This window comes from Marmota marmota, unplaced genomic scaffold, assembly GCF_001458135.2.
Source record: "Marmota marmota marmota unplaced genomic scaffold, marMar, whole genome shotgun sequence".
Lineage (NCBI taxonomy): Eukaryota > Metazoa > Chordata > Mammalia > Rodentia > Sciuridae > Marmota > Marmota marmota.
In genome coordinates this window covers 9,019,966-9,035,279 of record NW_025999945.1, presented here as the reverse complement: position 1 = coordinate 9,035,279, position 15,314 = coordinate 9,019,966, and the positions used below count along the sequence as shown (strand labels likewise).

Sequence of the window (15,314 nt, the reverse complement as noted above, 5' to 3'; positions counted from 1 at the left end):
AATATAATATTCAGAATATGTAAAGAACTAAAAGTGAACAACAAAACAAATCCAATTAAAAAATGGGCAAAGGACTTAGACATTTTTCCAAAGAAGATATACAAATGGCCAATAAGTACATCAAAAGATGCTTAACATGATTAATCATTAGAGGAATGCAATAAAAAAAAAAATAATGAAATACCCCACCTCATACCCATTAGGATGGCTACTATCAAAAAAAAGCAGAAAAATGGGGCTGGGGTTGTGGCTCAGCGGTAGAGCGTGCGCCTCGCACGTGTGAGACCCTGGGTTCGATCCTCAGCACCACATAAAAATGAATAAATGAAATAAAGACATTGTGTCCATGTATAACTAAAAAAAAATTTAAAAAAAAAAGCAGAAAATAATAAATGTTAATACAGACGCAAATTAATTCAGACGCAAATTAATCCCGATACCGACGCAAAGAAAGTGAAACACTTGCACTGTGTGAGAAATGTAAAATGATGTAGCTACTGTGAAAAACAGGATATTAGCTTCTCAAAACAATTAGCAATAGAATTATCATATAATCTAGCAATCCTAATTCTGGCTAAATACCCAAAATAACTGAAAACAGGGTCTCAAAAGAGGTATTTGTATACTCATGTTCCTAGTTGCATTATTCACAATAGCTAAAATGTGGAAGAAACCCAAGTGTCCACAGACACATAAATGAAGAAACAAAGTGTGATACATACATACTATGGTGTACTACACATAGCCTTAAACATAAAACTAATTCTGACATGTACTACAACATGCATGAACCTTAAGGACATTATTCAAGTGAAATAAATCCATCACAAAAGGATAAATACTACATTATGATTCCACTTATATGAGGTAATGAGTGGAAAAACTATGGACAGGGGCCAGGGAAAGGGGGAAATGTGGAGTTATTGTTTAGTGAGTATAGAGTTTCAGTTTTTCAAGATGAAGAATTATGCAGATGGATGAAGGTGATGGGTGCACAATATTATGAATATATTAAATGCCACTGAAGTTGTTTCCTTAAAAGGATTAAGGTGGTAAATTTTATGTTATATGCATTTGGAATATTTTAAAAACTGGGGGAATAGAAAAGAGGGAAGTTGTTGGAAGGGGGAATACAGGAGGTCTGTATAAAATCTGGCTCTTGCCCTGCCAAAGATCTAAAATAATTTTTACAGTTTTTAAAGTATTGTTCAAAAAAAATAAAACCAGAGAATATGTCACTGAGACCATGTGTAGCCTGCAAAGTATTTAAATAAAATAAATACTTATTTATCCAGACTCTTTACAGAAAATATTTGCCAATCCCTGAAGGCATAGTAATTCATGTTATTATTTATTTATGCTTAATGACAGACTTGCACCAGGAAGGGAAAGAGAAAAGCCTAACTAGAAAAGAAAAAGTAGAAACCCTCTCTATATAAAAATTATTGTACATGTTAGATCAGAGGATTTTTCATTGGTGATAAAGTAAAAAAACCTCCTTCAGGCTGGGGCTGGCATGTGTGAGACACTGGGTTTGATCCTCAACACCACCTAAAAGCAAATAAATAAAATAATGGTATTGTGTTCATCTACAACTTAAAAAAAAAAGTAGATATATAAAAAAAAAGGTAAGGCTTGAAATATATTAAGATAATAAACATCAAGGTCAAGAAAATGGTTAACTGTGGATGGATGAGGAGGCATAGGGAGAGGTCCATGGGAGACTCCAGCTATAAGGATTATTATGTTTCTTAATTTGGGTGATAGATACTCAATGTTTGCTACAGTGTTCTTCATAACTTTTTATAATTCTGAAATATTTTTTCCACAGAAGGCACATTTCCTTATATTTAGACATCAAAATAAAAAAAAATTACATTTGGAAAAAAAAATTTAAAAAGCCCAAGAACCTCAACTAGCAAGTGTCATCATTGACTAGGCTTAAGGTTCCTACATAATTTCCTCTCTGACACTTAGTTTGGAAACTCAGTCATCACCTTAGATACCTACAATTCAAGTCACCATATTTGAGTAAACCAAAATCAAAGAAAGTTTGTTGATAAAGGTTTTTTAAAATAACATTTTAATTTTAGGATACTTCTGGGTACAGAAAAGTAGCAAGAGCAACTTTTAACAACAGCAACAAAAACAGACACACAGATACATATACAGTATACGTGAAGAGCCTCTAAGAAACTGAATAATTCAATCTCTAATTAAGCAGCAGTTTCTACAACAATTATGTTCTTCTTCTACTAGTTAAACTGGGGCGCGGTGGCGCACTTCTGTAATCTCAGCTCTTGAGAGGGTGAGGCTGAAGGATCCCTTGAGCCCAAGAGTTAATGCCAGCCTGACAAAATATCGAAACCCCAGTTTCTTAAAGAACACAAAGATTGAGAAGTTATCTGGAAAACAGTCTGGAGGGAGTTGAACACACCCCTAAACACCCCTCATCCCGAAAATTCTGTCTCCTTTGGTATATGAACAAATGATTCCACAAAGGAAAGTCAAGTTGCCGCACAACCAGACACCTACACTAACTTAAGCTGTCTAGTTCTTCTGTAACGTAACTTGCAATGTTTAAATTCAGCAAGTTTGGGGCTGGGGATGTGGCTCAAGCGGTAGAGCGCTCGCCTGGCTTGCGTGCGGCCCTGGTTTGATCCTCAGCAGCACCACATAAAACAAAGATGTTGTGTTCGCCGAAAATTAAAAAATAAATATTAAAAAAAATTCCCTCTCTCTCTCTTAAAAAAAAATCAGCAAGGTTTACTTAACAGAGATGTAAAAGATACTGTATCTAGAATAGTTAAAGAAAGTAAGCAATTACTTTTTTCGAAGTGATGGGAGATAACCCCAAGATAAACGCTAATCAATCTGCAAAGTAGGTATGCAGTGCTATTTCTAAATTGACAAAATGCATGGAGTATCAACCGCATAAAACTGACACCTAAGTCTTTATCGATATTAGTTCAAAAATAACGCACCTTCCCGTAAAGAACAATGATCAAAAACTCTCCTGAATAGCAGTTTAACTATAACCTGTAACACAAGCATCCTTTTTTTCGCCTGAAAAACAGACCCTACTTTACATCTTACACCAACTAGTATCATTCTTATTGAGCAGAACGTAACCAGATACGGACCAAGAAACCCGTAAGCCGGATCCCCTCGGGAAACGCAAACAAAACTCTTCTCTCCTGGGACTGCGCAGGAGGGAGCCCAGCAGCAAAGACCGACTCTCAGAATCCAATAGGTCTCTCCTACCTGCATCTCACCACCACCTGGATGTTCCTCCCTTTCTCCTCTTTCTTCTTCGCGGAGGAATTTATCTGGGACGCCATGACTGTCCCCGCCAAAAAAATCAAGGCCTGGCGGCGGACTAGGGCGCTGTGGGGCTTGAAGAGGTTCGGCGACCTATGCGGGCCCGCGTGCTTGCCTCCTCCGCCGGGTGCCGCCGCGGACAGGAGGACCGACGCACGCAGCTAGCCGTCCCGGATCTCCACCCAGGACTCTGACTGGCGGTGGGTGACCTGTCCCGCTCTAGCCGGACAGAATACCCAATCTTGTCACTGCCCAGAAACTCTGCAACGACTCGGCGCCACAATTTGAAACAGGAGCCTATTTGCCAAGCCAATAGTAGCGCGGGCGCGCAAAGCACCATGGGACGTGATGTCATCGCCGGATCCCCGCCTAAGGGGCGTGGCCCGCGGGAAAGTGAAAAACCCGTCTGTCCGCGCGCCCCCGGAACTCGTAGCCGGGGAGAGAGATCTGGGGTCAAAGCGTCACCTTCAAGCTTGGTCTTACATAACGTTGTTAACCCAAAATTCCCTCAACTACAAAATGGAAATAATAGTAGCCATCTCAGAAGGTTGTGGTGAGAATTAATGAGCTTGTGCGGCTCAGTAGCTTAGATCAGCACTTTATAGTAAGTGCACAGGAAAGGCCGACCGTGGTTGTAATTACAAGAAATTTTTAATTTTAAAAGAGTGGTATTGGAGTACAGAAGAGAAGTCCGAAACGAACCGAACTTCCGGAGACAGTCCAGAATAATTAGGAAGTGTTAAGAGGTAAAACTAACACAATCGTGATGAAATAGACATGATGAGTGTCATGGATGGACTCTGAACTTTATCCTTTAGCAGACAAGAAGTCATCGCTAAATGATCCCAAACAAGAAAGCAAGAGAAGATTTGTGATTTTTAGAACAACCGCGGTGCAGCGCCAGACACACCGCAGTCCTCCGGCGTCCGGAGGAGGTAACGCAAACACGCAGCAGCGGCCTACAAAACCCAGCATGCCTTGCTCACCCGCGCCTGCCAGTCTCGGGCGGCCTCCGGCCTTCTGTAGGCGCTCTGTGAGCGTCTTTGATTCGCCCAGTTAAGGTGTGGGTCGCTGGGTCTGGAAGTGCTGAAATCTGTCGCTACGCGGTAGTCAGTTCCAGGATCCTAACTCACCGGAACCTAGACGTTGTTGGGGCCTCATAAGTAATGGCTGGGTGCGCTAGAAAGCTGTCATGTCCCTTAAGCATCTGACGTTCAGACCCCTGCTCATCTCTCTTCTGCAGTCTGCCAGCTTATAGCTTAGGTGGCTCACTGACGTCTCAAAGTGGACATAGGTAAAACGGAGGTCTGTACCCCCTTACCTGCACCCTAATCTTTCTCATCTGGACAATTGGTGCTAACCAGAACCTTCAGCTCTCTCAGGTAACAAGTGTCTACTTGTCTATTTCTACTCTTTTCTCCTCTCCCTCCTGTATTCACTCAGCATGGGAAGTATCTTAAAAAATAAAAATCAGATTATGCCCTTTGTCTGCTTTTTTGCCAATCCCATAAACTTCATCCACTCTCTCCATACCTCACTACCATGCAAAACAGCTTCTAAGTGTTATCCCCCCACACCCACCCTCCCCCCACCCCTCCCCCCACTCACCCCTCCCCCCCACTCCCCCACCTCCCCCCCACCCACACACACACTCCCACCCACTGGTCTTGCATCCAGACCTTTTTATACTTAGTGTGCCCTCCACCTGAAACTCTCTTCCTTTGACTTTGCATAGCTTACTCATTATTATCCTTCAGATCTCAGGCAGCTTTTCTTTCTTACCAGAGATGGAACCCAAGGGTGTTTGACCATTGAGTCACATCCCCAGATCCTCACTAAGTTGCCTGGCTAAGAAAGGTGTTTTAAAACACAAAGCTGGGAAAAAATAAAATAGAAAGCTTGCCTGGCATGGTGGCATGCACCAGTAATCCCAGTGACTCCCCAGGCTGAGGCAGAAGGATCACAAGTTTTGAGGCCAGCTTTAGCAACTTAGTAAAGCGCTAAGCAATTTGGGGAGATCCTGTCTTAAAATAAAGAGGGCTGGGAATGTGACTCAGTGGTTGAGCTCTCTTGGATTCAATCCCCAGTACCTATAAAATAAGGTCTGGGGATGTAGCTCAGTGGTTCAATAATAATCATTGTTGCCCTTCCTGGTGGCTCACACCTGTAATCCCAGTGACTCTGGTGGCTGAGTCAAGCAGTCCTCAATTTAAGCCAACTTCTGCTTTTTAGCAAAGCTCTGAACAACTTAGTGAAATCCATCTCAAAATAAAAAAATTAAAAAACGGCTTGGGGATGTACCTCAGTTGTAAAGAGTACTTGGGTTCAATCTCTAGTACCAATAATAATAATTATTGTTGTTATAAAGTTTAAAATAATAATATGTATATGTATAAAGTGCCCCCGTGTGGTGGCACATCTCAGAATCCCACCAATTTGGGAGGCTGAGGCAGGAGGACCTAAAGTTTGAGGCCAGCCTCAGCAACTTAGTGAGGCTCCAAACAACTTAATGTGACCCTGTCTCAAAAACAAAAAGTTCTGGGGATGTGGCTCAGTGGTTCAGCACCCCTGGGTTCAGTCACAGGTACCAAAAAAATCAACAGCATGACACAAAAATAATCTCAAACTTCTTCTAATTAGCAAATATCAAAACTTTTAAAATTCCACCAGAAAACTTCTAGAACTAATAAATGAATTCAGCAGAGTAGCAGGATATAAAGTCAACACCCATAAATCAAAGGCATTTCTGTACATCAGTCTTTCAAATTCTCTGAAAGAGAAATTAGGAAAACTACCCCATTTACAATAGCCTAAAAAAAATACTGGGGATAAGTTAAAGAGTGAAAAACTGCTACAATAGAAACTACAGAACACTAAAGAAAGAAATTAAAGAAGACCTTAGAAGATGGAAAGATCTCCCTTGTTCTTGGATAGACAGAATTAATATTGACAAAATGACCATACTACCAAAAGCACTATACAGATTTAATGCAATTCCGATCAAAATCCCAATGACACTCCTCATAGAAATAGAAAAAGCAATCATGAAATTCTTCTGGAAAAATAAGAGACCCAGAATAGCCAAAGCAATCCTTAGCAAGAAGAGTGAATGAAACAGGTAGCATCACTGTTCCAGACCTTTAACTATACTACAGAGCAATAGTAACAAAAATGGCATGGTATTGACACCAAAATAGACTTGTAGACCAATGATACAGAATAGAGGACATAGAGACAAAGCCACATAAATACAGTTACCTCCTACTAGACAAAGGTGCCAAAAACATATTGGAGAAAAGATAGCCTTTTCAACAAATGGTGCTGGGAAAACTGGAAATCCATATGCAACAAAATGAAAATAAGCCCCTATCTCTTACCATGCACAAAACTCAAAGTGGATCAAAGACCAATGAATTAGACCAGAGGCCCTGTGCCTAATAGAAAAAAAAAAAGTAGGCCCAAATCTTCATCATGTCTGATTAGGCCATGACTTCCTTAATGAGATTCCTATAGCGCAAGAAATACAATCAAGAATCAATAAATGGGATTGATTCAAACTGAAAAGCTTCTTCTCAGAAAAAGAAACAATCAGTGAGGTGATGAGAGAGCCTACAGGATGGGAGCAAATTTTTACCACACGCACATCAGATACAGCACCAATCTCTAGGATATATATAAAGAATTAAAAAAAAAAAAAACACTTAACACCCCAAAAACAAATAACTCAATCAATAAAGGGGCCAAGAAGCTGAAAAGACTCCTCAGAAGATGATTATACAATCAATCAACAAATATATGAAAAAATGTTTAACATCTCTAGCAATTAGAGAAATGCAAATCAAAAACACTCTAATATTTCATTTTACTGCAGTCAGAATGGCAGTTGTTAAGAATACAAACAACAGGACTGGGGATATAGCTCAGTTGGTAGAGTGCTTGCCTTGCATGCACAAAGCCCTGGGTTCAACCCCCAGCACCACAAAAAGAATACATACAACAATAAGTGTTGGCAAGAATGTGAGGAAAAAGGCATACTCAAACGTTGCTGGTGGGACAGCAAATTGGTGCAGCCAATATGGAGAGCAGCATGGAGATTCCTTAAACTCGGAATGGAATCACTATTTGACCCAGCTATCCCACTCCTTGGTTTATACCCAAAGGACTTAAAAACAGCATACTACAGGGACACAGACACATCAATGTATATAGCAGCACAATTCACAATAGCTAAATTGTGGAACCAACCTAGATGCCCTTCAGTAGATGAATGGATAAAGAAAATGTGGTATATATATACAATGGAATACTACTCAGCTTAAAAGAGAATAAAATCATGACATTTGCAGGTAAATGGATGGAGTTGGAGAACATCATGGTAAGTGAAGTAAGCCAATCTCAAAAAACCAAAGGCTGAATGTTTTCTCTGATATGTGGATGCTGATCCATAATGGGGGCAGGCATGGTGCCGGTTTTCTGTTCTCGCAACTAAAAGGCTCAGGGGTCACTCTAGTTAAACTGGGCTAACTGGGCTGCACGAAATAACCACACAAGAGACACAAATACCTTTATCTTTGGGGTCGCTGTGACGGCTCCTCTGACCTTAAGGGTCCGCAGAAAGAGAGAGAGCACGTGCTGACCTCTTTTATTGAGAAGCTATTCAAATAAGGCAAGGGGTCAGGTTTCAGGAGGCTGAGTCTATCTTCATGATGTCCACTGTCAGCAGGTTGACTGACACCTGGGTAGGCCACACCCAAGGGCACAGTAAGAGGAGGGGACACATACAAGGCACTTCCATGGAAGATTCTATCCTAAACAGGGCAAGGGGTTATATTACAAAGGAACAGGTGAGCATAGCTTCACCCATGGGGCTGTGGCAAGACACACCCATTTCTGTGACTGAGTGCTTCAGCACCCAGCTGGGGAGTGTAACTCAGTCACCCGTAAGGTTGGCCTCCCACAGCATGGGAGGAATAGAGGAACATTAGATAGGGCAAAGGGGAAGAGGGGAAGGAAGGGGGTTTGGGGGTAGGAAAATGATGGAATGAGATGGACATCATTACCCTAAGTACATGTATAAGACATGAGTGCTGTTACTCTACTTTGTGTCCAACCAGAGACACATGAAAATTTGTGCTCTATATATGTACTATGAATTGAAATGCATTCTGCTATCATGTATAACAAATTAGAATAAATAAATAAATTGTTTTAAAAAGATTTTTAAAAAACAGTCTTTTGGATTGATGCCAGAAGTTCAAGAAAATAAAAAATCAAGGAACTCAATTTCCATTTGATAATAAATATAGCTATCAGTTATCTAGGGCTTATCTGTCAGACTATGTTAAAGATTTTATATATAATATCTCATTTAATTTCTAGGAAAACTCTATATTTTATCAACAGATCAAGTAAGCACATTGTAGTCTTATAGCTATTAAGTATCAGGAAAGAAACTCGGAATTCTTTCTAATTACAAATTCCAACCTGTTAACACTTGTCTTCTCCACCTAATTTTTCTTTTTTTGTTTGTTTATTTTGTTAGTACACATGTGTCTACTTTCATCATATGCTTATTGAGTGCAGACTATGGGCCAGCCCCTGAAAACAGGCTAAATTATTGTCTGGCTCTCAAGACTAAGTCTAATGAAGATGACTGGAGTCTTATGGGCATTTGTAAGAATTTTGCGCAATAAGCAGGTGACTGTCTCTGAAATGTTCTTTTCTACTGCCCTTGTAGAGCTCAAACTAATCAGGCTAATAATCAACATTTCTTGAAAGTCTACCCACAATTAGAAATTACTTTTTAGTACATTAAGTGTAGTTAACCTTGATTCTACCAATGCAACATCACTACCCATGCATTTCTGTTTCAAGAGTGTGTATTTCTTATATAAGTTATTTTAAATTGTCTTTTTTTTTTTTTTTTTTGAGATATCAGGGATCAAACCTATGGCTTTATTCATGCTATGCAAGCACTGCACCACTGAGCCACATCCTAAATAAAGGCATAGATATAGTTGTTAAAGGTAAATAGTTCTAAAAGTTTTATAACAAAAATGTTCTGTGCCTTATCCCATGCAATGTCTCCAGGCATTTACCCCTGAAGCAACCACTTTCAACTCTTCTTTTTTTCTAGCTTTTCCACCTTTGCAAGAAATACTGTTACTTTTGGGCAATTTTAGGCATTATTAACTTCTGGTAGATGAGGATTTAGTTCTAAAGTTTACCATTCTCTCCACTTTCCCTACCCCATATACCCAATATTACAATTTTTTGTTAAATCAGTAATTTGCATTTAGGTATTATTCCTATTCACAGCTGAGCATTTCATGCTAGTGATTGGACTAGAAATTTTGCAATGAAGTGCTTTGGTGTAAATCTATTTTCATCCATTGGACTGAGCAGAGAATCCTTTCAGTCTGGCAACACTTCCTTCAGTTCTAGGAAATGGTTTTGCATTATTCATTGAACATTTCACTCATTTTCTCCTTTCATTCTGGAACTCCTATATATAGGATATTAGATTTCCACTTCCTAATGATTATCACTACTAATATTTTGATGTATTTCTTTTCAGTTGTTTACATGAATATTTTTTTTAAAGAGAGGGAGACAGAGAATTTTTAATATTTATTTTTTAGTTTTCGGCGGATACAACATCTTTGTTTGTATGTTGTGCTGAGGATCGAAACCGGGCCGCACGCATGCCAGGCGAGCGCACTACAGCTTGAGCCACATCCCCAGCCCTACATGAATATTTTAAACAAATAAAATCATAAATGATATACAGTTTTACATCCAGAATTATTTAAGCATTCTGACAAGACCTTCAAAATTCTTCATAAACCTCATGTTTATTTTGTGATTTTGTAAGGCTCTTGAAAAACACCTGTGCAATTCTTTAATGAAAAGTTGATAACTTACTTGGCTTTTGCCATCAGTTTTCATAATTGCCAGAGTCATATTAGGTCCAATTGTCTGTGAGTATGAATGCTAAGGAGAACAACAGTAAGTATGTCTACATGTGCTTACAAACTAAGGGGAAAACACACTTCATGAACTGTTTACAAACTTGTAAAGAATGGCCCCATGTCACTTACATCTAGAGTTTCTCCAATTCCAGATTTTGGTTACTGTTTTTAGCTTTCTAATAGCAGAATCTTACTAGCCAAAGTTATTGGGGGAGAAAGAGAAAGGTTTCCAGTTCCCCAGAACTGCAACATGTCAGACTCTCTCCTGTCCCAAACCTTTGTGACTAATGTTTCCCCTCTCTTTTTTTTCCTCACCTGTTCTCCCTTTTACCTTTCAAACCACAACCATGGCTTTCCATCTTTCTATCTTTCTCACATAGCAAAAGAAGATGTTAAAATTTTATTCTTTGCCAAACCCCAGGGCCTTTCCTTAGAGACCAAAGGGTAATTAGGTCTTTACCATTTGAATGTAAAGCAAAAATAATAATAACTCAGTGTTTATAACTCTTAAAGGGGCTCTTAAGGGAAGATCCTGAATGGAGCCCAAACAAGAAGTGAAGAAGGAAAAGCACAAGGCTTCCCCTCTCCACCTTTCAACTCAGTTGGTGAGAAAGGCCACAAAGGCTGGTCTCCACAGCCCAAACACTGACCCCTTTCTTTAAAATTTTGCTGAGCTTCCGCCTAAATTATAACATGTGCTCACTTCCATTGTTAACAGCCCAGGACATGCATTAGCCCCCTTAATACATATGATGAGATCTTCCTTGCCTGTTCCCACCTGAGGAACAGTAGTAATGACAGAAAAAAGGCCTAGAATTATTACTTGGGTGAAGTTGGACAACGGGAAAACCCACCCTGGTTACCCAAATATTATTTTAATATCATGCTTATAATATAATTTTAATATAATGTTTAGTTATGTAGGTAGTAATTTACCAGTTTATCTTACTATAGTATAAGTATATTTAGAAACCTGGTTGTTCTTTTCTCTGGTATATGATCAACATTGAAAGCAAGGCCTGGGCTATTTGTTATACACATAAATCAAGGGTAGTCTTGGGCTGGGGCTATAGCTCAGTGGTAGAGCACCTGCCTCACATGTGTGAGGCACTAGGTTCAATCCTCAGCCTCACATAAAAGTAAATAAAGATATATAAAAAAAGACTAGTCTTAACTGGGAAAAATATGAATTATTGATTTTTTATTAGTATTTCAAGTACTGTTCATAAAGTAACTCAAATTTATCCTTAAAGACTAAGCAAGTATGAGTCATTTAGGAAAACTCTTAATAAGCAAATTCATAATTAATAAATCATTTTTTTAAATTTATGTTGCTTTTAAGAATTTTATTACTATAATCTTAAAAACTATATATTAAAGCCTTTTATTATGGAAAAATTCAAATATATAAAAAAGTAAAGAGAATAGTATAATAAATACCTCTGTGTCCATTATCTAGCTTCAATAATGATCAGTTCATGATCAATAATGTTTTATCCATACTTCCTCCTACCTCTTCATCTACTAAATTATTCTGAAACAAATTCCAAGCATTATATTATTTCATCTCTTCATATTTCAGGATGTTTATCAAAGGATTCTTTTAACAAAAACACAACCTCTGCACAAAATTAACATGATTATTTTATATCAAATATATGTGTTCCTACTTTCCTGATTATGATTTTTTTTATCTTTATTTTATTTATTTTTATGTGGTGCTGAGGATGGAACCCAGGGCCTCTTACATGCTAGGCAAGCGCTCTACTACTGAGCCAAAACCCCATCCCTCCTGATTATGATTTTTTTTCATGATGGATTTGTTCAAATATAGACTCAAATAAGTCTCAAACGTTTAATTTGGTTAATGTCTTTTTCTGTTTTGCATTTTTGAAGATTATCTGGTTCTAGATAGTTTATTGAGGTACTGTAAACAGAAAAGTAAACAAATCCTAAGTGTACAGCTCAATTAATTTTCAAAAACAGTACACACCCATATAAAGCACACCTCAAAGGCCCCCACCTTATTCTCCCTTTCTATTACTGCCACCTTAAGTCAGGTAACTACAAACATCTTTATATGTGTGGGAGCTGTGCTGGGAATTGAACACAGGGGTGCTCCACCACTATTACATCCTGTAAGGATAACCTTAGCCTAAGCAACTCCATTTTAAAAGAAACCTGCAGTTTCACCAAGCACAGCTTACAGAGCTCTTTAATATGTCAATCAGGCATAGCCTGATAAAAACAAGTCACTTTCCACAACCCTGATAAGATTCAGGGTGAAGTCACATGTCAGAGGTGTAAGATCAGGGCGGAATCACCAAACCATATGACCTGACTCCAAGATGAAAGATATCACTAAGAATAGGGACTGAACGGGGGAGCAGAAGCCCCCAAATTTAGTATAAATGATGGAGCAAATGAACAGACACTCAGACCACCTGACAGTGATGCACATGCTGGAGAGCCTGATGGGGACCTGGACTGACATCCCAACTCTTTATCATCATCTCCTGATCCTCTGCATTGTCCTCACCTCTCTCAAACTCTACAGCAGCCTTTTGACCCTGGTGAAGACAGAAATCCCTCCTTTTTTTTTTTTTTCCTTTTTTTTTTTTTTTTAATATTTATTTTTTAGTTATCGGCGGGCACAACATCTTTGTTTGTATGTGGTGCTGAGGATTGAACCCGGGCCGCACGCATGCCAGGCGAGCGCGCTACCGCTTGAGCCACATCCCCAGCCCAGAAATCCCTCCTTTTGACCATCTCTTTGGCCAACAGCCAACTCCACATCAGGAGAAGCCTCCATTAGTTCCTGACCTGATCACTGCAGTCTGAGTGAGTGTGCATCGACTAAAACTCGAAACTTTAGATCTGGCACTTGAGCTTAGCATCTCTATAATAAGTCTGTTGTGATCAAGTGTGTTTGCAGTGCTTAGAATTAACTTAGAATTGTTTGCTTTGAATTGATTTTGTCTATTGCAGCGCCCAGCATTAAGGATTGTCATTTTCTTGATTAAAAACCTATAGAGTGAAATTGTATTGAGTGATTTGAGTGAATAAAGTGTTGAAAAATGGCAGAAGCATGTGGGCATTCTTTATTTCTCCGCCTTGATGGCATAAGTCGCACCTTTGCCTGTAACGACATATCACCAGTTCTTTTTACTTTTTTTATTTTGAGACAAGGTCTGGATAAATTGCGGAGGCTGGCCTCTAATTTGCAATCCTCCTGCCTCAACCTCCCAAATAGCTGGGATTATAGGCATGTGCCACTGTGCCCACCTACCACTAACCTAACTTCTTAGGCTATAGATTGGTTTTGTCTGGCTTTCAATTTTATACAAATGGATCCATTCAATGGGTACTCTTTGGGGTCTGGTTTCTTGTCTTTCTGGCTCTACTGCTGAGCTACAACTCTAGCCCAATGCAATCTCTTTTTATTAATTCTTGTTGTCTTTTTTAGGAGTTTTCTTGAAGAAGGATATGCCTGCACCTACATATTGAAGTGTTGACCCTATATTTTCTTCTGCCACTTGTAGAGTTTCTGGCCTTAAATCTTTCTTTGATCCACTTTGAGTTGACTTGTACAGGGTAAAAGAGGTCAAGTTTCATCCCCACTCCCCACTGTGCTGATGGAACCCAGGGGTGCTTTACCACTGACTTATATTCCCTGACCTGTTTGTTTCTGAGACAGGATCCCTCTTAAGTTGCCTACACTGAGCCTGAACTTCAGTGCTTATTTCTCAGTCTCCCAGTACCTAGAGTTGCATGTCTGCACCACCATGCCCTACTCAAGTTTCATTCTTCTACATATGGATATTCAATTTTTCTAGCATCTGTTTTTGTTTTTGTTTTTTTTTTTTTAAATAGGAGTTTTTTTTTTTTTTTATATTTACTTTTTTTAGTTTTCGGCGGACACAACATCTCCGTTCGTATGTGGTGCTGAGAATCGAACCCGGGCCGCGCGCATGCCAAGTCGAGCGTGCTACCGCTTGAGCCACATCCCCAGCCCTAGCATCTGTTTTTGGACACTTTGCCAGGATCAGATAACTATCTGTATGGGTTTGTCTCTGGGTCTTCTATTTTATTCTATTTGTGCATATGTCTGTTTTTATGCCAGTACCATGCAGTTTTTATTACTGTATCTCTGCAGTATAATTTGAAGTTGGTAATTGTGATGCTTCCAGCATTGCTCTCATTGTTGAGAATTGCTTTGGCTATTCTGGATATTTTATTCTTCCACAAGAATTTTAGAACTTTTGGGGCTGGGGATGTGGCTCAAGCGGTAGCGCACTCGCCTGGCATGCTCGATCCTCAGCACCACATAGAAATAAAGATGTTGTGTCCGCTGAAAAACTAAAAAATAAAAATTAAAAAAAAAAGGAATTTTAGAACTTTTTTCTAGAATGTCATTGGTATCTTGTGGAGACTGTATTGAATCAATATATTGTTTTTGGTAATATGGCCATTTTTACAATATTATTCTGTCTATCCAAGAATTTTGTCCTTCAGTACTCTAAAATTTTCATTGTAGAAGTCTTTCCACCTCCTTTCCACCTCCTCCTTGGTTAGATTTATTCCTAGGTTTTTAAATTTTTGAGGCTATTGTGAATGGAATTATTTTCCTGATTTTTCAGTAGATTCATTGTTGGTGTGTATAAAAACTATTGATTTTTTTTATGTTGGTTTTGTACCCAGTTACTTTGCAGAATTTATCAGCCCTTGAAGTCTCTGGTGGAGTTTTTTGGCTCTTCTAAGTATAGGATCATATGCATTTCTTTAATAAGTATGTTAGGCACATAGAAGACACAATGAGAAATAAGAAGACATTGGGAATGTCCTTTCTTTTGGAGAATTGTCTTCTTTCTATCTAGAAAAAGCTAAAGGGCATTGATTTTTTAAAAATATTTTATTAGTTGTTGGTGGCTCTTTATTTATTTTTTATGTGGTGCTGAGAATCGAACCCAGTGCCTCACATATGCTAGGCAAGCACTGTACCACTGAGCCACAACCCCAGAC

General features: G+C 39.0%; 1 protein-coding gene across 1 annotated transcript in view; it reads right to left on the bottom strand.

Moving 5' to 3' along the window:
- Kif11 (kinesin family member 11) overlaps positions 1-3,636 on the bottom strand; it is a 49,291-nt gene extending 45,655 nt beyond the window's left edge. The window contains exon 1 of the mRNA XM_015500122.2: positions 3,265-3,636. Coding sequence (XP_015355608.1) covers positions 3,265-3,341 — 77 coding nt within the window. The 5' untranslated portion in view covers positions 3,342-3,636. The remainder of the gene's footprint in view (positions 1-3,264) is intronic.
- Between the last annotated feature and the right edge of the window lie 11,678 nt (positions 3,637-15,314).